Source organism: Aegilops tauschii, chromosome 7 (genome assembly GCF_002575655.3).
Source record: "Aegilops tauschii subsp. strangulata cultivar AL8/78 chromosome 7, Aet v6.0, whole genome shotgun sequence".
In the NCBI taxonomy this organism is placed as follows: domain Eukaryota; kingdom Viridiplantae; phylum Streptophyta; class Magnoliopsida; order Poales; family Poaceae; genus Aegilops; species Aegilops tauschii.
The window spans coordinates 558,181,501-558,202,643 of NC_053041.3; the positions used below are offsets into that span (position 1 = coordinate 558,181,501).

General features: G+C 44.9%; 1 protein-coding gene across 1 annotated transcript; it reads left to right on the plus strand.

The window, feature by feature from the left end:
* Positions 1–540: 540 nt before the first annotated feature.
* Positions 541–2,361, plus strand: LOC109776378 (immune-associated nucleotide-binding protein 9-like). Its single transcript, XM_073502925.1, has 6 exons — positions 541–769; positions 958–1,214; positions 1,357–1,440; positions 1,604–1,708; positions 1,791–1,829; positions 1,958–2,361. The coding sequence occupies exons 1-6, from the start codon at positions 541–543 to the stop codon at positions 2,039–2,041; spliced, it is 798 nt and encodes a 265-aa protein (XP_073359026.1). The 3' UTR covers positions 2,042–2,361.
* Positions 2,362–21,143: the final 18,782 nt, after the last annotated feature.

The window sequence follows — 21,143 nt, forward strand, 5'->3', positions numbered from 1 at the left end:
TTGCGTAGTAAAAAGAACCTACTATAGCTAGAAAAAGGTGGCGATGACCAAGATAAGAAAAATTGAAAACTCAACTCTAGTTTGGTATACTTCCACTAATCATTCCCTTATCACTGATTCATTTTCCCCAAATCAGTCAAATAACAGAGGATCAATTTTCTGTGTGGGCAAATTTGTCTTCTCGTCATTCACGCCGTGCAGAGTGGGGATGCGAAGCGGCCGTCTAGGAAGTTATTACGAACTCATCGGGAACGCGATCGAGGCACGCCCGTTCACCTCCTCTTTTTTCTTCTTCCTTAAAACAGGAGAATTAGTAGATCTGAACGATAAGTATTGGGCGACACTACTGCTTCTTGGCTGCTGGGATTCACTCTCAGCCGGCCGCTCAGCTTCACAGCTCCTGGCTCTTGCTCTTGCTTGCGTCATCATGTGCTGGTAAAACGACCGAGATCTCTCCGTTCTTGTTCCGTCTCTTCCGTCCTGCTTTGATCACTCACTGAGTAATCACACAGTTTCCCAGCGGAAAGGAGTTCCTCCGTGATGGCTGGGGATGGAGGCGAGGACAACGCCGGGGTGCCCCTTCGTCCCGCCGGCGTCACGCTCCTCCTCGTCGGAAAGATCGGCAACGGCAAGAGCGCCACCGGCAACAGCATCCTCGGGCAGGAGGCGTTCTTTTCCAAGCACTCCTTCAGAAGCGTCACGCTCTCTTGCCAAATGGAAAGCACCACGCTCGACGATGGGCGCATCGTCAAAGTAATAGACACACCAGGTAATCGACCAAGAATGCTCTATGTTAATCTCGTGACATCTGCAGAGAATCAGAGATGGTCTTTATAATCTACTTCTAGCTACACATATGATTTCTGATCAAGATTCTGTCTCTCCTGGATGCAATTAATGATCAAGATTCTGTCTCTCCTGGATGCAATTAATGTACTTTTTTTTGGTATTGGTTAGGGCTTCTCAACACCGCCAGCGTGACGGTTGATGTCGGGAAAGTGGCCATGGAGTGCATGAGCATGGCAAAAGACGGGATACAAGCAGCCCTCGTTGTCTTCTCGGCCACGTCTCGCTTCTCCGAAGAAGACGCGACGGCGGTTGAGTCCATAAAGAGGATGTTTGGTGAGCGCATGGTCTTGGTTTTCACTCACGGAGACGAGGTAGGGCAGAATGAATTCAAGGAGATGATGAGTGATGCTCCAGAGTACATGAAGGTCTGTTTCAGCTTCATATATACCGTCTCGTATTTGCATGATTCTTCGCATCAAATCACATTTAGTGCACTCTTTGTAAAAAAATCAGACAAAGTGTGGATTTTATCGACTCAAAATGAAATGAGCCATTTAATCTTCATAGGAGATGGTGAGGTTGTGCGAAGATAGGGTGGTCCTCTTTGACAATAGAACGAATCATTCAAGGATTCAAGCAGAACAACGCAAGGTATTGCTTGATAAGGTGGACTCTATTATGACTGATCATCAGGAACATCCACTTTCAGAGCAAATTCACCTTGTCATTACGGTAGTCTGTTCATAACCTTTTTCTTTCTTACTTTTGAAATGAAGTATAAGTTCTTCCATTTTCATGGTTAGTCTCGTTGTAGGTAGACCCAGAAGAGATAGAAGAGGGAGCTGGTCATAAGGTGGACTCTGTAATGACTGATCATCAGGGACATCCATTTTCAGAGCAAATGCACCCTGTCATTAAGGTAGTCTGTTTATAACTTTTACTTCTCATTTTTCTAAATGAAATATAAATTCTTCCAATTTCATGGTTCGTCCTCATTGTAGGAAGACTCAGAAGTGAAAGAAAAGGGTGCTGATCATAAGGTAGACTCTGTTATGACTTTAAGAGGAAATGCACACTGGCATTATGGCAGTCTGTTTATAACGTTTTCCTTCTTTTTTTTGAAATGAAATGTAAGTTCTTTCATTTGCATGATCCGTCCTCATTGTAGGAAGACCCAGAAGTGAAAGAAGGAAAAGGTAACAGTAAGGGGTATTTGAAGATAACAAATCCTGAAGCTAAGCATTTTTTTTAGAAAAGGAGGTTAACCCCCGGCCTCTGCATCATTCGATGCACACGGCCCTTTTATTAAGAAAAGAGGTCCAAAAGTCTCCTCAAGTGGTCTCAAAAGATCATGAAGAAACAAATGCCACACACGGTCAAAAATAAAAAAAGCCACAACCGGCTATAATAGATCAAGATGTCTACACACCTAGCCTATTACTGGACCGCCATCCATATCGGTTTTATGTATCCCGTGCAACCGTTTCTCATCGGTTGCACCCAATAGCCATGTGCGCCCTGTGGTCCGTATGGCTCAGCAAGGACCACGTACGGATCCATGTAGACGCTTTGAAGATGACCTGCAAAAAATAGTAATGTTTTGTCTGTTAAAGGCAACATCGTTCCGACAATTCCATATCGCCCAAAGCAACGCACATGCTCCGACTCTGATTTGTGCAGCTGTCTGAGGTGCCAGCCCATTCAGCCAGTCATGAAAAAACTGTGATATTGAAGTTGGCGGAGTGATGTTAAAAGCAACATGAATAGTTCTCCAAAGTAATCTAGCAATCGGACATTTAATAAGTAGATGTTCAATTGTTTCATTCTGGTCACAAAAGCAACATCGTTGACTCCCTTCCCAATTGCGTTTGGCTAGATTATCTTTGGTTAAGATTACACCTTTGTGAACAAACCACATAAACACTTTTATTTTCAGCGGCACTTTTATTTTCCAGATATGGCCCGACCTTGGGATGTCTCCAGTAATGATTAAATCCGTATACATTGATTTAACCGTGAAAACACCTGACCCGTTAACTTCCAACTTCTCGTGTCATTGGCATCCGAAAGATTAATCTCCATTAACCTACGCACAAGATGCAACCATGTCTCCCAGCGTGGACCCACAAGTGCCCGTCGAAATTGAATATTAAGTGGAATGGACTGCAACACAGACGCAACAGAAACTTCTTTCCGTTGTGCAATGTGATATAAAACTGGATACTGTAACGCTAATGGAGTGCCCCTAACCAGGTATCCTCCCAGAATCGAATTCCTTGCCCATTCCCCACTTTAAATGTCACTCTGTTAAAGAAAGCAACCTTCGTCCTCATAAGTCCTTTCCAAAAAGGTGAGTTCGACGGCTGCGCCGTTACCTGAGCCAAAGACTTAGCGTATAGGTACTTGTTTCGAAGTAACTGCAACCACACACCTTCAGTCTCACTAAAAGGCGGTATAACCATTTGCTCAATAAGCACCTATTTTTCACTTCTAAATTCTCAACACCCAATCCGCCCTGGTCCTTTGGTCTACAAATCATCTCCCACTTAGCCTATACTTGGCCTTATTCTCATCAATTTGCCAAAAGAATTTGGATCGGTAGTTGTCTAATCTTTTCCGTACTCCTACTGGTACTTCAAAGAAAGAGAGGAGGAACATCGGCATGCTCGTTAGCACCGAATTAATAAGAGTTAACCTTCCTCTGTACGATAAAAGTTTGCCTTTCCAGCAACTTAATTTCTTCTCAAACCTATCCTCAATACATTTCCATTCTTTATTAGTAAGTTTGCGATGATGAATTGGTACCCCTAGATACGTAAAGGGAAGCACACCTAATTCACACCCGAACAACTGTTTATAACTTTCTTGCTCCTCCTTAGCGCGTCCAAAGCAGAATAATTCATTCTTATTAAAATTAATCTTGAGTCCGGATAGTTGTTCGAATAAGCAAAGAACTAACTTCATGTTCCTTGCTTTCGCGAGGTCATGCTCCATGAAAATAATAGTATCGTCTGCGTATTGTAGGATAGATACCCCATCATCAACTAGATGGGGGATAAGACCACCTACCTGACCATCTTGTTTCGCTCTGTTAACAAGCACGGGCAACATATCAACCACAATATTAAAAAGGATCGGTTACATGGGATCACCCTGTCTTAATCCTTTAAGCGTTTGAATGTAATGACCAATATCGGCATTATCTTTAATACCAACGCTACCTCCCTGCACAAAGGATTTGACCTGTTTTCTCCATGCTTCGTCAAATCCTTTCATGCGCAAAGCTTGTTGCAAAAAAGGTCACTTGACTTTATCGTAGGCCTTTTCAAAATCCACTTTGAAGATCACTCCATCAAGTTTCTTTGAGTGGATTTCATGAAGGGTCTCATGCAAGACAACCACCCCCTCTAGGATATGTCGTCCTGGCATGAAAGCGGTCTGTGTTGGCTGCACCACACTGTGCGCAATCTATGTGAGAACGTTTGTGCCAACCTTCGTGAAAATTTTAAAGCTCACATTGAGCAAACAGATCGGCCTGAATTGCTCAATGCGGACCGCTCCCTCCTTCTTTGGCAGCAAAGTAATATTCCCAAAGTTTAATTTGAAAAGTTGCAGGTGTCCATTAAAGAGGTCATTGAACATAGGCATCAAGTCACCTTTAATGATACCCCAGCACTTATAAAATTCCGCTGGAAAACCATCCGGACCAGGAGCTTTGTTGTTTTTCATTTGAGCAATCGCTTCATACACCTCCTTCTCTGAAAAAGGGGCTGTGAGAATCTCATTCTCATCATCTCAAAGTTGAGGTATGTCATCAACTCTGTCCTCATCCAGGTTGACAAAATTCTCAACTGGAGCCCCGAATAATTGTTTATAGAAATTAGAGATGTAAAGCTTAAGGTTCTCATGGCCAACAATCGTTCCCTCATCCTGTTCAAGTTGAATGATTTTCTTTTTCCTATGTTTTATATTAGCTATCATGTGGAAAAATTGAGTGTTGTTGTCCCCTTGAACCACTTGGCGCACTTTTGCTCTACGCGCCCACTTCATTTCTTCCTCTCTAAGAAGCTTTGCCAGACTGACCTCGGCCTCTCTCTTTGATACTTGGTCATCTATGGCTAGAGCTCTCCTTCTCAAGTCTATAAGCTCCACTACTATTCTTAGCCTAGCCTCTAAGGAACTGTCTAAGATGTCTAATCTTGTATTGCCATCTTTCCTCCGCAGAGGCACCTCTTTGCTCAGCCGCCCACTCCCTTGCTACCAACTCAAGGAAGTCCTCTCTCTCGAACCACGCATTTTTGAAAGAGAAAACACTCTTATTTCCCAAGTGAGTCGCCTCACCTGAATCAACAAGAAGTGGCGTATGATCAGAAACTCCTCTAGGCATTGCCTGCACTGACACTAGAGGAAATTTTTCTTCCCACTCAGCACTCGTGAGAACCCGATCAAGCTTTTCATAAGTCGGGGTAGGAAGATTATTTGCCCAAGTAAATTGCCTACCAGTGAGCGCAATCTCACGTAGGTCCAAACTTTCAATGATCGCGTTAAACATAAAGGACCATCTGGCATCGAAATTATCATTGTTTTTCTCCTCCCTTCTTCTAATGATGTTGACATCCCCACCTACCAGAATGGGTAGAGTCTCACCTACACAAATTTTGGCAAGATCAGCAAGAAAGTCCGGTTTGAGTTCCGGCTGTGCCGCACCATACACAGCCACAAGAGCCCATCTGAATCTGTCCACCTTAGACCGAAAATGGAATTTAACAGTGAATTCTCCCAAGAAAACATTTAGCACCTCAAGAGTCTCACAATTGACTCCAAGGAGAATCCCACCTGATCTTCCCCGAGGCGGCATGCAATGCCAGTCAAAATCCAACCCCCCTGATATCGTCCCCAAAAATTGTGATGTGAAGTTGTTACATCCTGTCTCTAACAGTGCTACAAAATCCAGCTTGTGTTCCCTAGAAGCGTCAGCTAGAAATCTTCGTTTAGCCAAGTCCCTTAGACCTCTGCTATTCCAGAAGATACCTTTCATTTTTCATCATGAAATTTCTTTCTAGCTCTAACTCGAGCACTTCGCCGTACTGCAGAAAGGTCGTAATTCTTCTGCCGTTTACGCCTAGGTGCTGACGGTTCGAGTTCACAATCCGCATGACCGTGCTCGTTGCCAAGACCATCATATGGTTGTAGATCGGCCGCATGCCCATCCACATCCACGGTCTCTCCTTCTAATAAATTACTCGGGACTAAATCCTCACATAACACATCCAATTCATTAACTCCTAGTTCATTAATTTCGCTTTCTTTCATTGGTTTGACAGCTGCTATGGTTTTAACCATATTAAGTGCGCGATCAGCCTCTAGATCAAGTAAATCGTTAATGGAAGTTGCAACCTCACTATTGCTACTACCCAAAGAAATACCTAAACTATCAGCCCTATGCATAATATCATTCTCGGAAAAATGCAAAACTGAAAACTCAGTGTTAACTGACAAACCTGAAACGGCCTCGACATCTCGAATCTTGGCAGCCCGCATGGCTCGCCCCATCTGAAAGTCATCCGCGTCCGGCTGCTCCTGGATGCGTCTGCTGGTCCGTCTCCCCCCAGATGTCGGATAAGGGATGCCACCAAATGCCACCACCTCCTCGACCGAAGCCTCCTGTCGGTCAGCAGTGTGTGGCTGGACACAGGTCTCCAAAGGCAACACTCGCGCCGCCTCCTGCGGTGGGAGTGATGTCGTCTGAATCCGCGAAGCAGCATCCTCCTGTGCGGGTGTCACCACCTGTGACACCTGCATAGGCGATGGAGAAGGAATCCGAACCACAACCGGTGTCGGGCGCTCGGCTGCCGAAGATAACTCTCCCACCATCTCCACCTCCTGTGTTAGTATAGGAGACCTATCCTCAGTAGTGTCCGAAGAGATCATAGCAACCATAGTCACCTTAGGGGTATCCACCCGTCTGGGGCTCCCCTCCCGCGGCGACCTCGAGGGCGAACACAAACTGGCGCCTCCCACCGCATAAGAGAAGCGAACATGTGACAACGGAGGTAACTCACTCTCCGCCGGGTCTTTACTATCCATCCTATCAGCCCATAGGCGAGCAGGCGCCGAAGCCGCCCCGAAAGAACCGAACCGAAGCCATGGGCGTGGACACGGAAACTGGAGCCGCCGTTCCTGGCGTGGAGTCCGACTATCCAGTTCCCCCAGATGAGGGAGGTGGATCTCCTCTCTTATCCTGGTCCATCAAATCATCCTGACGCTCATCAGAATCATTCGCGCCGTCCCCTGGTCCCCTAGCTCTGTCCTCATCCAAAGCGATAGGCTGGCCCTCAATCACTAGTTTCAGATCATATCCCAAACCATCATAAAACCACGGTAACATAGCAGGCACCAAATCCACATCAATCACCCCAACTCGCAGCCGTGCAATCCCCTGCTTACGTGTGAAATCCATGTCCACCTCCTGAGTTTTACCAATCAGAGAGCCCAGACTCGCCACCACAAGATACTCATTAAGTGCTTTAGGAGGAACGCCCGAGAATCTCACCCAGATTTTCATAAGAGGAATCCCAACCGGCTCGTTCTGTTTCCACTCATCAAACTCAAGGCGACAAGAGCTGCCAGGCACCTTGCAAATGCCAAAGTTGTTGATCCTATCTTGATCAACCTTAGTCGGGTAATTAACCTTGTACACTTGATCTCCAATCCTCTCTAGAGCCCACTGAAAAGAACTCGATACCAGCCGTCTAAGTTGAGCAATAATCTGATCCTCAGCCAAAATACCATGTTTAACTCTAATCAAGCCCGCCCTGGCATTCTCCAGACGAGGCCTGCAAGAATGCATCACAGGCGTCTCGAAGAACATGAGTGCAGCATCGCACACTCCATAAATAGATACCGTCGGCACCGGTACAGACAAAAGCGGACACTCCGTGTCATGTTTTGGCTTCTGACATATGTTTCACAACTCTGGTACATCCAACTGAGAAGTGACCAGGCTCGCCACATCGGTAGCCGTACAATTTCTCTTTCTTGCGCTGATTTGTTTTATCACCCTTTTCCGCAGCGTTCTTCACCTTTTCGACTGGAACGGCGGCAAGGGCAGCCACCGCAGCCATGGCCTCCCCCGGCAGCCTTGCCACGCCATCTGTAGACGTCATCGTCACTGCCGTCGAGCTCGTAGCAGCCGTCGAACCCACAGCAGTTGCACCAACCGTGGGCACCACCGCTGCCGTCTGAGTCCCTCACTAGTAGAAAAAGAGGCTTCCATACGCCCCCATTAGTCCCTAAAATAATCGAACTGCGACCAAAGGGGTCTTTAGTCGTGGTTCGGGAGGAGACCCGCGACCAACTATCTGGGCCCAGCGCGCTCGGTCGACAACTGGCAGACGGGAGGGGCTTTAGTCCCGGTTGGCCTGGCCAACCGGGACTAAATGTCCTCAGGCTGACCCGAAGGCCTTTAGTCGTGGTTGGCCAGGCCAACCGGGACTAAAGGCCCATCCCTATATATAGGACTCAGCTCACTTCACTTAGCCACAATTCAGAAGGGGGGTGGTGGGTTTGCTTTTGGTTCCTCCTATGCACACAAGGTGTTCGATGAAATGCCCGAGAGCATGAAACAAACATGATATGAAGTGTCCGAGCCATACTTGAGCTTTCTCATTTATTTTTCCTCCGCGATCGCGGTTAGCAACATGAACCTTTCATGTGTCATTGATAAAATATGCATGTGTGTAGTTCATTGTTTAATTTGTATTATTTCTAGCTAGTTAGTTTAACAAATGCATGATGGTTAATTATATACTTTATATAATAATAATGCAGATGAATCGGCAATGGATGTACGGTCCCCGACTCTCCGACGAGTTCACTATGGGTTTGAAAGATTTCCTCGTAGTGGCAAATGCGAACAAGCAGCGAGGTTTTATTATCTGTCCATGTGCTGTCTGTAAGAATCAGAAGGGTTACTCCTCCTCAAGAGACGTTCACATGCACCTGCTTCGGCACGGTTTCATGCGAAGCTATAATTGTTGGACCAAGCATGGAGAAAGAGGGGTTAGAATGGAAGAAGATGAAGAAGGGGATGATATCGATGACAACTATCATGATCATTTCGGTGATACTTTCATGGAGGATGATGCTGAAGGTGGGGAAGGGTTAGGTGAAGGTGAAGAAGAGGCACATGATGAGCCCGCTGATGATCTTGGTCGGACCATTGCTGATCCACGGAGACGCTGCAAAACTGACAAGGAGAGGGAGAATTTGGATCGCATGTTAGAGGATCACAAAAAGTCGTTGTACCCAGGATGCGATAATAGTCTGAAAAAGCTGGGTTGCACACTGGATTTGCTAAAATGGAAGGCACGGGAAGGTGTAGCTGACTCATCATTTGAAAATTTGCTGAAAATGTTGAAGAATATGTTTCCGAAGAATAACGAGTTGCCCGCCAGTACGTACGAAGCAAAGAAGGTTGTCTTCCCTCTAGGTTTAGAGGTTCTGAAGATACATGCATGCATTAACGACTGCATCCTCTACCGCGGTGAATACGAGAATTTGAATGAATGCCCTGTATGCACTGCATTGAGTTATAAGATCAGAGGCGATGACCCTGGTGACGATGTTGAGGGCGAGAAACCCAGGAAGAGGGTTCCCGCCAAGGTGATGTGGTATGCTCCTATAATACCACGGTTGAAACGTCTGTTCAGGAACAAAAAGCATGCCAAGTCGTTGCGATGGCACAAAGAGGCCCGTAAGTCCGACGGGGAGTTGAGACACCCCGCTGATGGAACGCAATGGAGAAAGATCGACAGAGTGTTCAAAGATTTTGCAGCTGACGCAAGGAACATAAGATTTGGTCTAAGTACTGATGGCATGAATCCTTTTGGCGAGCAGAGCTCCAGCCATAGCACCTGGCCCGTGACTTTATGCATCTACAACCTTCCTCCTTGGTTGTGCATGAAGCGGAAGTTCATTATGATGCCAGTGCTCATCCAAGGTCCAAAGCAACCCGGGAACGACATCGATGTGTACCTAAGGCCATTAGTTGATGAACTTTTACAGTTGTGGGGCAGACCTGGTGTACGTGTCTGGAATGAGCACAAAGAAGAGAAATTTGACCTACGAGCGTTGCTTTTTGTAACCATCAACGATTGGCCTGCTCTCAGTAACCTTTCGGGACAGACAAATAAGGGATACAATGCATGCACGCACTGCTTACATGAGACTGAAAGTGTACGTTTGGGTAATTGTAAGAAGAAAGTGTACCTGGGTCATCGTCGATTTCTTCCCCGAAATCATAACGTAAGAAAGAAAGGCAAGCATTTCAACGGCAAGGCAGATCACCGGCCGAAGCCTGCGGAACGTACTGGTGCTGAGATATTTGATATGGTCAAGGATTTGAAAGTCATCTTTGGAAAGGGTCCTGGCGGACAATCAGTTCTGCGGGGAGTTGACGGGCACGCACCCATGTGGAAGAAGAAATCTATATTTTGGGAGCTAGAATATTGGAAAGTCCTAGATGTCCGCTCTACAATCGACGTGATGCATGTTACGAAGAATATTTGCGTGAACCTGCTAAGCTTCTTGGGCGTGTATGGGAAGACAAATGATACAAAGGAAGCACGGCAGGACCAGCAACTTTTGAAAGACCCAGATGACCGGCATCCGGAATGGTTTCAAGGTCGTGCCAGCTACGCTCTTACCAAAGAAGAGAAGGTCATTTTTTTTGAATGCCTGAGCAGTATGAAGGTCCCGTCTGGCTTCTCGTCGAATATAAAGGGAATAATAAACATGGTGGACAAAAAGTTCCTAAACCTGAAGTCTCACGACTGCCACGTGATTATGACGCAATTGCTTCCGATTGCTTTGAGGGGGCTCCTACCGGAAAATGTTCGAGTAGCCATTGTGAAGCTATGTGCATTCCTCAATGCAATCTCTCAGAAGGTAATCAATTCAGAAGATCTACCACGGTTACAGAACGATGTGGTCCAATGCCTTGTCAGTTTCGAGTTGGTGTTCCCACCATCCTTCTTCGACATTATGACGCAACTCCTGCTCCACCTAGTCGAAGAGATTTCCATTCTCGGTCCTGTATTTCTACACAATATGTTCCCCTTTGAGAGGTTCATGGGAGTATTAAAGAAATATGTTCATAACCGTGCTAGGCCAGAAGGAAGCATCGTCAAGGGCTATGGAAATGAGGAGGTAATTGAGTTCTGCATTGACTATGTTCCTGACCTTAAGCCGATTGGTATTCCTCAATCGCGGCACGAGGGGAGACTAAGTGGAAAAGGCACGATCGGAAGGAAATCAACGATATGTATGGACGGTCATTCTATGACTGAAGCACACCACACAGTTCTGCAAAATTCCAGCTTGGTGGCTCCGTACTTCGAGCAACACAAGAATATTTTACGCTCGGACAACCCGGGGAAGCCTGAATCCTGGATTAGAAAGGCCTACATGGAGACTTTCGGTAGTTGGTTGCGAAAACATTTAATGAATGACAATGATGTTGGAGATCAGCTGTACATGTTGGCCAAGACACCATCTTCGACTATAACGACTTTCCAAGGGTATGAGATAAATGGGAATACATTTTACACCATCGCCCAAGATAAAAAGAGCACCAACCAAAACAGTGGTGTCCGCTTTGATGCAGCAACCGAGAATGGGCAAAAGGTCACATATTATGGTTACATAGAGGAGATATGGGAACTTGACTATGGACCCTCCTTTAAGGTCCCTTTGTTCCGGTGCAAATGGTTCAAGCTAACAGGAGGTGGGGTAAAGGTGGACGAGCAATACGGAATGACAATGGTGGATTTCAACAATCTTGGTTACCTTGACGAACCATTCGTCCTTGCCAAAGATGTCGCTCAGGTTTTTTATTTGAAGGACATGAGTAGCAAACCGAGGAAACGAAAAGATAAGAAAACGATCAGTACATCATGCGATGATCCAAAGCGCCACATTGTTCTTTCAGGGAAAAGAAACATCGTGGGAGTGGAGGACAAGACAGACATGTCAGAAGATTATAATATGTTTGGTGAAATTCCGCCCTTCAAAGTGAACACTGACCCAAGCATTAAGTTAAATGATGAGGATGCTCCATGGATACGACACAATCGTAAGCAAGCAGGGACACAAGGGAAGAATTGATGTGTAATAATTTATTGTACCAAACTTTGTTGAATGGATCATGTGAATTAAAACGTACGATGGCGAATCTGGATGATTTGTATTTGGTCGATGAACTGAATGATGTATCAAACCTTTTGTCAAACATTCAAGGTATCGAGGATGTAGAACAAAACAATCGGTATCGCCATCATACAGCCCTGCCGTGGCTACTGAGTGCATATATGCATACCAAATGCACGGCAGGACGTATGATGGCGAATCCGGATGATTTGTATTTGGTCGATGAACTGAATGATGTATCAAACCTTTTGTCAAACCTTCAACGGATCGAGGATGTAGAACAAAACAATCGGTCTGAATTTTTTAAATGAATTAGTTTTATTTTTTGGATTTTTTGATATATTATTTGTATTTTTAAGATTTTAAAATGAATTAGTTTTATTTTTTTGAATTTTTTGATATATTATTTGTATTTTTAAGATTCTCAAATGAATTAGTTTTATTTTTTTCGATTTTTTGATATATTATTTGTATTTTTAAGATTTTCAAATGAATTAGTTTTATTTTTTTGAATTTTTTGATATATTATTTCTATTTTTAAGATTTTAAAATGAATTAGTTTTATTTTTCTGAATTTTTTGATATATTATTTGTATTTTTAAGATTTTAAAATGAATTAGTTTTATTTTTTTGAATTTTTTGATATATTATTTCTATTTTTAAGATTTTAAAATGAATTAGTTTTATTTTTCTGAATTTTTTGATATATTATTTGTATTTTTAAGATTTTAAAATGAGTTAGTTTTATTTTTCTGAATTTTTTGATATATTATTTGTATTTTTAAGATGTTAAAATGAAAAGTATTTGAAAAAGGACCGACACGAACCGCGACTAAAGGCTCTTTCCGCGCGGGAACGAAAACGGCGCGAAAGAACCTTTAGTCGCGGTTGGGGACACCAACCGCGACTAAAGGGTAGTCGCGGTTGGTGTCCCCAACCGGGACTAAAGGGGGGCATTGGTCCCGGTTGGTGCCACGAACCGGGACCAATGCTCTGTCTATATATACAGCACTTAGTAAATTTTCCCCCACCTCCCATTCTCCTCTCGACGCCGACGCCCTGCCCCGACGCCGACGCCGCCAGGCTACTGCTGCGCCGCCCTTCCCCGAGCCTGCACGCTCCCCCAGTGAGCTCCGCCGTCCCCAGTGAGCTCTGCCCCCACTTCCCCTGCCCTACGCCGCCGCCCTTGCCCTGCACTGCCGCCGCCGCCCCTGCCCTGCCCTGCGCGCCGCCGCCACCGCTGCCCCTGCCCCTGCGCGCTGCCGCCGCCGCCCCCCAGTGAGCTCCGCTCCCCTTCCCCCTGCGCCGCCGCGTGCTGCCGCCCCTTCCCTGCGCTACCACCGCCGCCGCAACTGCCCTGCGAGTTGCCGCCGCCACCGCCCCTAATTAAAAGAAAAGGAAAAAGAAAATGGCATAACTAATTAAAAGAAAAGGAAAAACATCAATTTTCTGTTCTGGTCATAAAAGAAAAGGAAAAAGAAAATGGCATAACTAATTAAATAATTATCCAAAAATTATGTTTAATACCTCAAAATGTTCAGTGAAACATTTGGCACATGTTTTCAACCTTATACATGCAGTTTGACATCTAAAGTATTTCTGTTTTTGTTGTTTTCCAAAAATGGCTGAAATGAAAGCAAAAATTAATAGCTCTTAATCATTCAACCGTCGCTGCTCCTCCTCTATGTCCCCTTAATCTTATTTTTTAATTCCTTTATACTTAATTAATTTTTACTACATGCAGGAGTGACATATGGCGGACGATAGAGCCGAGCCGCTTAGGGATCCGGAGGATGAACGTTATTTAATGGGCATCATAAACAACGAGATTCATTATGTGCCGGGCTCAGAATATGAGCAAGAAGAGGATGTAGTCTCTTCTTTTCTGAACCTTGATGGTGGAACAGACATTGTCGATGATCAAGAAGGTGAAGGAATGGACATTGTCGACGGAGGTCAACCGTCAACAAACGACGATCTCGAATTGCAAGTAGCAACCACCTCCGGCGAGGTATATATATACATTGAGCCTCTCGTGATACAAACTTACTGAAATGTGAATACATAAGTATTAACGCGCGCGACTCTCTTTCTTTTTTTAGCCCTCGGCCGGATCGAGTACGACAAAGCGTGGCAAATCCAAGGCGATGAAAACAGGAGAAACATATGCCATTGATTTTGTTAGTGAAACCGGCAAGCCCCTACAGCACACCTCAAAGTTTATCAACCAATGCGGAGTCGTTGTTAGAGACAACGTCCCGATCATCGTCCAGGAATGGAAGGAGCCAAAGAAGGCACGTCTTGGTTTCAGTTTTGTCGACAAGAGAACGAAAAAGGATTGCTGGAGAAAGCTTATGGAACATTTCATTCTACCTCCGGAATACAACAAAGTCGATGAATTCGGTAACGAGGTTCCGGGTGGACGTGAGAGGAGGAGGCTAGTTAAAGAGTTCGCTCTTCAGAAGATTGGCCGAAGCATTCCGGAACTTCAAGAAAAATTTAACCCGTGACTATGTCAACAAGGGCAAGAGTCCGGATTTCAATGGACAACATGAGAAACTGAAAGATGATTGGCCAGAATTTGTGAGGCAAAAGAAATCGGAGCATTTCAAGGAAATATCAAAAAAAATAAGGATAATGCGAGTAAGAAAAAGTTCCGTCATATTATGGGGCCAGGCGGATACCGCCTTTCAGAGCCTAAGTGGCAGAAGATGGAGGAGGACCTGAGGGTGCGAGGAATCCCTCTAGGTACAGAGGGATGGGACCCAAGGGCCAAAAGCTGGTGGTACGGGCATGGGGGATCGCTAGACCCGGAGACAGGGGTGTGTGTTCACCGGAAGAAAAAGTTTGCTCCCACCGAAGCCCTTATTGACGCAATGACCCAAGCTCAAGAGGGCTTGATCAAGTTCAACAGAGAGAAAGACGCACTGACAACAGCCCTCGGGAATGATGAACACGGAGGACGTGTACGAGGCAAAGACAGAATTCCGTGGAAAGTAGGGTTTTCCAAGGACAATGACCCGTACTGTTACAGAAGCCGTAAGAGAAAGACGGACCGGGATGCAGATCTTTTGGCGAAGTTTGCATCGGAACTCCATGAGTTGAAGCAGACCGTGCATGAAGATCATGAAGCGGATCGCGGAAGCCAGCAGCGGAGAAGCAGCATGGCTTCCACGGATGCCCCGCCTGGTGCTAATGCACCGATGATCGAGATTCGTGCACCGGAGCCTCACTACCCCATGGATGATGTAAAGGAGATGAAAGAATGTGATCTGCATTATCCCGTGGGGAACGTTTCCACGAAGGTAGCTACCGGCAGTGCTTTACCCTGTACACCTGGAGCACTCCACCACAACAATCCCATTGCATATGGCTATGCTCGTGTCACGGTGGAAGACATAGTCCAAGAGTTTGAGGACCTGGAGATTGACAAAGCTACACCCGAAGGGGAGAGAAGACTTGGAGATGTCAAGCGCCAGATCATTCTATGGAAAAAGAAGTACATAGTGTTTCCAGGCAAGGCGCCAAGGCTAACAAGTCCACCCCCCCCCTCCGATGGTGGTGGTGGTGGTGGTGGCGGTGGTGGTGGTCGTGGTGGTTCACCTACACCTCCTTCACGCCATTCGACGCCGTCCCCCGATCCACAACCTCCGGCGGGTAAGCAGCCGCCGCCCCCCAATCCTCCTCCGGCGGGTACGACACCCCCCAATCCTCCTCCGGCGGGTACGACGCCCCCCAATCCACCTCCGGCGAAGAAGCAGAAGCAGGCTGACAGCAAGGAAACCCGCTCCTGGACTATTAACCCGTACCCTTATGTACCTAAGACCACAAGGGCACCGGAGCCATCACTGAAGCCTCTCCTCCCAAGGCCTTGGGAAATTAGTGAAGCTGAAACCAAATTGGCCGCGTCTGCTCATTATGAGAAATGGAAGGCGGATACGAAGGCGATAAAAGAGCCTGAGCCCAAGCAAGTATTCACTGAGAAGCAAAAGAAGTGGGCTAAGGATTTTTTGATGACACCGTCCCAAGCCGAGCTGAATATGCCTGACGACTATGGACATGAACTTCGTAGGCAAGCAAAAATATTGAAGGAGGAGAAAGAAGAAAGTAAAAAAAGCGGGAAACAAGTTGACCAGCTCGGGATGCAGAATAAACAATCGACCCCCCCCCCCCGCTCATAGTGAAAGCCGGTCCAGAAGAGGACCCCGAGATCATAGCAGCTGCGGCAGCACTTGGATTGACTGTAGCGAGTGCCATGAAACAAGCGTCCGAGATGGGTTTGACTCTTCGTGCCTTCTTAGGCCTTGAGGATGCGCCAATATGTGAGATAGCATTACAATATGTGCGGAATGGGCCTCTCGTCGAGCCTGCGCGGGAAAAGAGTCTACCACCACAAATGCGAAATCTGCTACGTTGGTACAAGCAATTCATAACATGGGACGACAAAGAATATGTTTATGCGGATGTTACAGAGGAGCATCACACCAAACGGTACTCTGTAGAAGTTCATATGAGTGAATTGTTCCAGCTGTTCAATCTGCGCGAGCTCGACAAATCTATGCTGAGTTGCTATGTTCTGTAAGTGATATATTGTCCTAACTATATTGTTGCGTACGCTATTATGCAGATTGAAGATTTGGGAATGCAAAATAAGAAACATCCATGATGTTGGGTTCATTGACCCACATATCGTTAATGGACATGTGTTACAAAATCACCCCGAAGACATGGAGAAAGACTTGTACAAGTTTCTTAGAAAGCATCAACTCAAAAGTCATATTCTATTTCCTTACCATTTTGGGTGAGTGTTTCTCTCTTGTGCCCATTCTCTTTTGTTTACTCCATGCATGGTATGTCTAATCGATGAGTTATGCATGACTGTGCATGTAACGTGTCCGCAGGTTCCACTGGATTCTGCTAAATATTGAACTTCACACCTCCAGAGTTCTAATCATGGACTCTATGGATTCGGATCCAAAGCGTTGGGCCGACATGAGAAAAATGCTGCAAAAGTAATTATTTTCAATCATTTGAGCTCTATATCGATCGGTCTCTTTCGTTCATTTCCTAATATCAAGTAACTAATAACTCCCTTGTTCATTTAATTTTCTTTGCCCTGTAGGGTTTGGAGACGGTTCTCAGAAGAAATTGTCGGTGAATTCAAACATGAGCTAGATTTTAGAAGGTTAGTTAATGTGGATAAGCAGCCACCAGGGACCAATCTATGTGGATACTATGTTTGTGAGAACATCCGGAGACACACCTCTGAGCGGAAGGCATCGGATAGCGTGCGGAAGGCGACGGATAACTTGCGGAGGAGGCTTAGTCCAGAAGCTCGCTTCTGACCAATTCAAGATGAATTAGCAGGATTTTTCATGAGGGAAGTCATCAATCCTAAAGGAGAACACTATACCGAGGACGAAGAAATTTATATGCATACCCGAGATTGAAACTTGTTCGAAGTTGTATATGGTCATCCATCCTAATTGTGTATGGAAACTTGTTCGAAGTTGTATATGGTCACCCGAGATTGAATATATATTATATATTCCTCTTGAATTCTTCTTGTTTGAAATTTCATATGCATGTATATAGTAGCGTAGAATATGTGTACTGAAACTTCATCAAAATTAAAATAAAACACAAAATAAAATATAAAAGAAATAAAACACTACAAATTAAAAAGAAACCAGGTTTAGGGGGGCTAAAACCCTAAACCTGCGGAGGAGGCCTTTAGTCCCGGTTAGCCACGAGAACCGGGACTAAAGGTCCTCCGCCCCGACGGACTCCTGGCGCCCACGTGGACGGGCCTTTAGTCGCGGTTCGTAGGAGGCGTGACTAAAGGGGGGGGGCCTTTAGTCGCGCATATTTAGTCCCGGTTGCACAGCCGGGATTAAAGGCCTTTGCGAACCGGGACTAAAGGCCTATTATCTACCAGTGTTTGCAGCCATCGGTGGTCGCGGCATCAACAGGCACTAGTAAGGGCTTTCTCTTACTTCGCCAAAAGATCTGCATCCCGGTCCGTCTTTCTCTTACGGCTTCTGTAACAGTACGGGTCATTGTCCTGGGAAAACCCTACTTTCCACGGAATTCTGCCTTTGCCTCGTACACGTCCTCCGTGTTCATCATTCCCGAGGGCTGTTGTCAGTGCGTCTTTCTCTCTGTTGAACTTGATCAAGCCCTCTTGAGCTTGGGTCATTGCGTCAATAAGGGCTTGGGTGGGAGCAAACTTTTTCTTCCGGTGAACACACACCCCTGTCTCCGGGTCTAGCGATCCCCCATGCCCGTACCACCAGCTTTTGGCCCTTGGGTCCCATCCCTTTGTACCTAGAGGGATTCCTCGCACCCTCAGGTCCTCCTCCATCTTCTGCCACTTAGGCTCCGAAAGGCGGTATCCTCCTGGCCCCATAATATGAGGGAACTTTTTCTTACTCGCATTATCCTTATTTTTTTTAATATTTCCTTGAAATGCTCCGATTTCTTTTGCCTCACAAATTCTGGCCAATCATCTTTCAGTTTCTCATGTTGTCCATTGAAATCCGGAGTCTTGCCCTTGTTGACATAGTCACGGGTTAAATTTTTCTTGAAGTTCCGGAATGCTTCGGCCAATCTTCTGAAGAGCGAACTCTTTAACTAGCCTCCTCCTCTCACGTCCACCCGGAACCTCGTTACCGAATTCATCGACTTTGTTGTATTCCAGTGGTAGAATGAAATGTTCCATAAGCTTTCTCCAGCAATCCTTTTTCGTTCTCTTGTCGACAAAACTGAAACCAAGACGTGCCTTCTTTGGCTCCTTCCATTCCTGGAAGGTGATCGGGACGTTGTCTCTAACAACGACTCCGCATTGGTTGATAAACTTTGAGGTGTGCTGTAGGGGCTTGCCGGTTTCACTGACAAAATCAATGGCATATGTTTCTCCTGTTTTCATCGCCTTGGATTTGCCACGCTTTGTCGTACTCGATCCGGCCGAGGGCTAAAAAAAGAAAGAGAGTCGCGCGCGTTAATACATATGTATTCACATTTCAGTAAGTTTGTATCACGAGAGGCTCAATGTATATATATATACCTCGCCGGAGGTGGTTGCTACTTGCAATTCGAGATCGTCATTTGTTGACGGTTGACCTCCGTCGACAATGTCCGTTCCTTCACCTTCTTGATCATCGACAATGTCTGTTCCACCGTCAAGGTTCAGAAAAGAAGAGACTACTCCTCTTCTTGCTCATATTCTGAGCCCGGCACATAAGGAATCTCGTTGTTTATGATGCGCATTAAATAACGTTCAGCCCTCCGGATCCCTAAGCGGCTCGGCTCTATCGTCCGCCATATGTCACTCCTGCATGTAGTAAAAATTAATTAAGTATAAAGGAATTAAAAATAAGATTAAGGGGACATAGAGGAGGAGCAGCGACGGTTGAATGATTAAGAGCTATTAATTTTTGCTTTCATTTCAGCCATTTTTGGAAAACAACAAAAACAGAAATACTTTAGATGTCAAACTGAATGTATAGGGTTGAAAACATGTGCCAAATGTTTCACTGAACATTTTGAGGTATTAAACATAATTTTTGGATAATTATTTAATTAGTTATGCCATTTTCTTTTTCCTTTTCTTTTAATTAGGGGCGGTGGCGGCGGCAACTCGCAGGGCAGTTGCGGCGGCGGTGGCAGCGCAGGGAAGGGGCGGCAGCACGCGGCGGCGCAGGGGGAAGGGGAGCGGAGCTCACTGGGGGGCGGCGGCAGCAGCGCGCAGGGGCAGGGGCAGCGGTGGCGGCGGCGCGCAGGGCAGGGCAGGGGCGGCGGCGGCAGTGCAGGGCAAGGGCGGCGGCGTAGGGCATGGGAAGGGGCGGCGGAGCTCACTGGGGGCGGCGGAGCTCACTGGGGGAGCGTGTAGGCTCGGGGAAGGGCGGCGCAGCAGTAGCCTGGCGGCGGCGGCGTCGGGGCAGGGCGTCGACGTCGAGAGGAGAATGGGAGGTGGGGGAAAATTTACTAAGTGCTGTATATATAGACAGAGCATTGGTCCCGGTTCGTGGCACCAACCGGGACCAATGCCCCCCTTTAGTCCCACCTTTAGTCGCGGTTGGTGTCCCCAACCGCGACTAAAGGTTCTTTCGCGCCGTTTTCGTTCCCGCGCGGAAAGAGCCTTTAGTCGCGGTTCGTGTCACGAACCGCGACTAAAGGTCCTTTTTCAAATACTTTTCATTTTAAAATCTTAAAAATACAAATAATATATTAAAAAATTCAGAAAAATAAAACTAACTCATTTTAAAATCTTAAAAATACAAATAATATATCAAAAAATTCAGAAAAATAAAACTAATTCATTTTAAAATCTTAAAAATAGAAATAATATATCAAAAAATTCAAAAAATAAAACTAATTCATTTTAAAATCTTAAAAATACAAATAATATATCAAAAAATTCAGAAAACTAATTCATTTTAAAATCTTAAAAATAGAAATAATATATCAAAAAATTCAAAAAAATAAAACTAATTCATTTGAAAAAAATCTTAAAAATACAAATAATATATCAAAAAATTCAAAAAAATAAAACTAATTCATTTGAAAATCTTAAAAATACAAATAATATATCAAAAAATTCAAAAAAATAAAACTAATTCATTTTAAAATCTTAAAAATACAAATAATATATCAAAAAATCCAGAAAAATAAAACTAATTCATTTTAAAAATTCAGACCGATTGTTTGGTTCTTCCTTTTCTTTTTCCTTTTCTTTTTCCTTTTCTTCTTCCTTTTCTTCTTCCTTTTCTTCTTCCTATTCTTTTTCCTTTTCTTCTTCCTTTTCTTCTTCCTTTTCTTCTTCCTTTTCTTATTTTGTTTTTCCTTTTCTTCTTCCTTTTCTTTTTCCTTTTCTTCTTCCTTTTCTTTTTCCTTTTCTTATTTTCTTTTTCCTTTTCTTCTTCCTTTTCTTTTTCCTTTTCTTCTTCCTTTTCTTTTTCCTTTTCTTATTTTGTTTTTCCTTTTCTTCTTCCTTTTCTTTTTCCTTTTCTTATTTTTGTTTTTCCTTTTCTTCTTCCTTTTCTTTTTCCTTTTCTTATTTTCTTTTTTCCTTTTCTTCTTCCTTTTCTTATTTTCTTTTTCCTTTTCTTCTTCCTTTTCTTTTTCCTTTTCTTCTTCCTTTTCTT

Coding starts and splice junctions, on each gene's coding strand:
- LOC109776378 (XM_073502925.1), top strand. CDS start 541: ATGGCTGGGGATGGAGGCGAGGACAACGCCGGGGTGCCCCTTCGTCCC. Junction 770..957: donor CAAAGTAATAGACACACCAG/GTAATCGACCAA, acceptor GGTATTGGTTAG/GGCTTCTCAACACCGCCAGC. Junction 1,830..1,957: donor AAAAGGGTGCTGATCATAAG/GTAGACTCTGTT, acceptor TCCTCATTGTAG/GAAGACCCAGAAGTGAAAGA.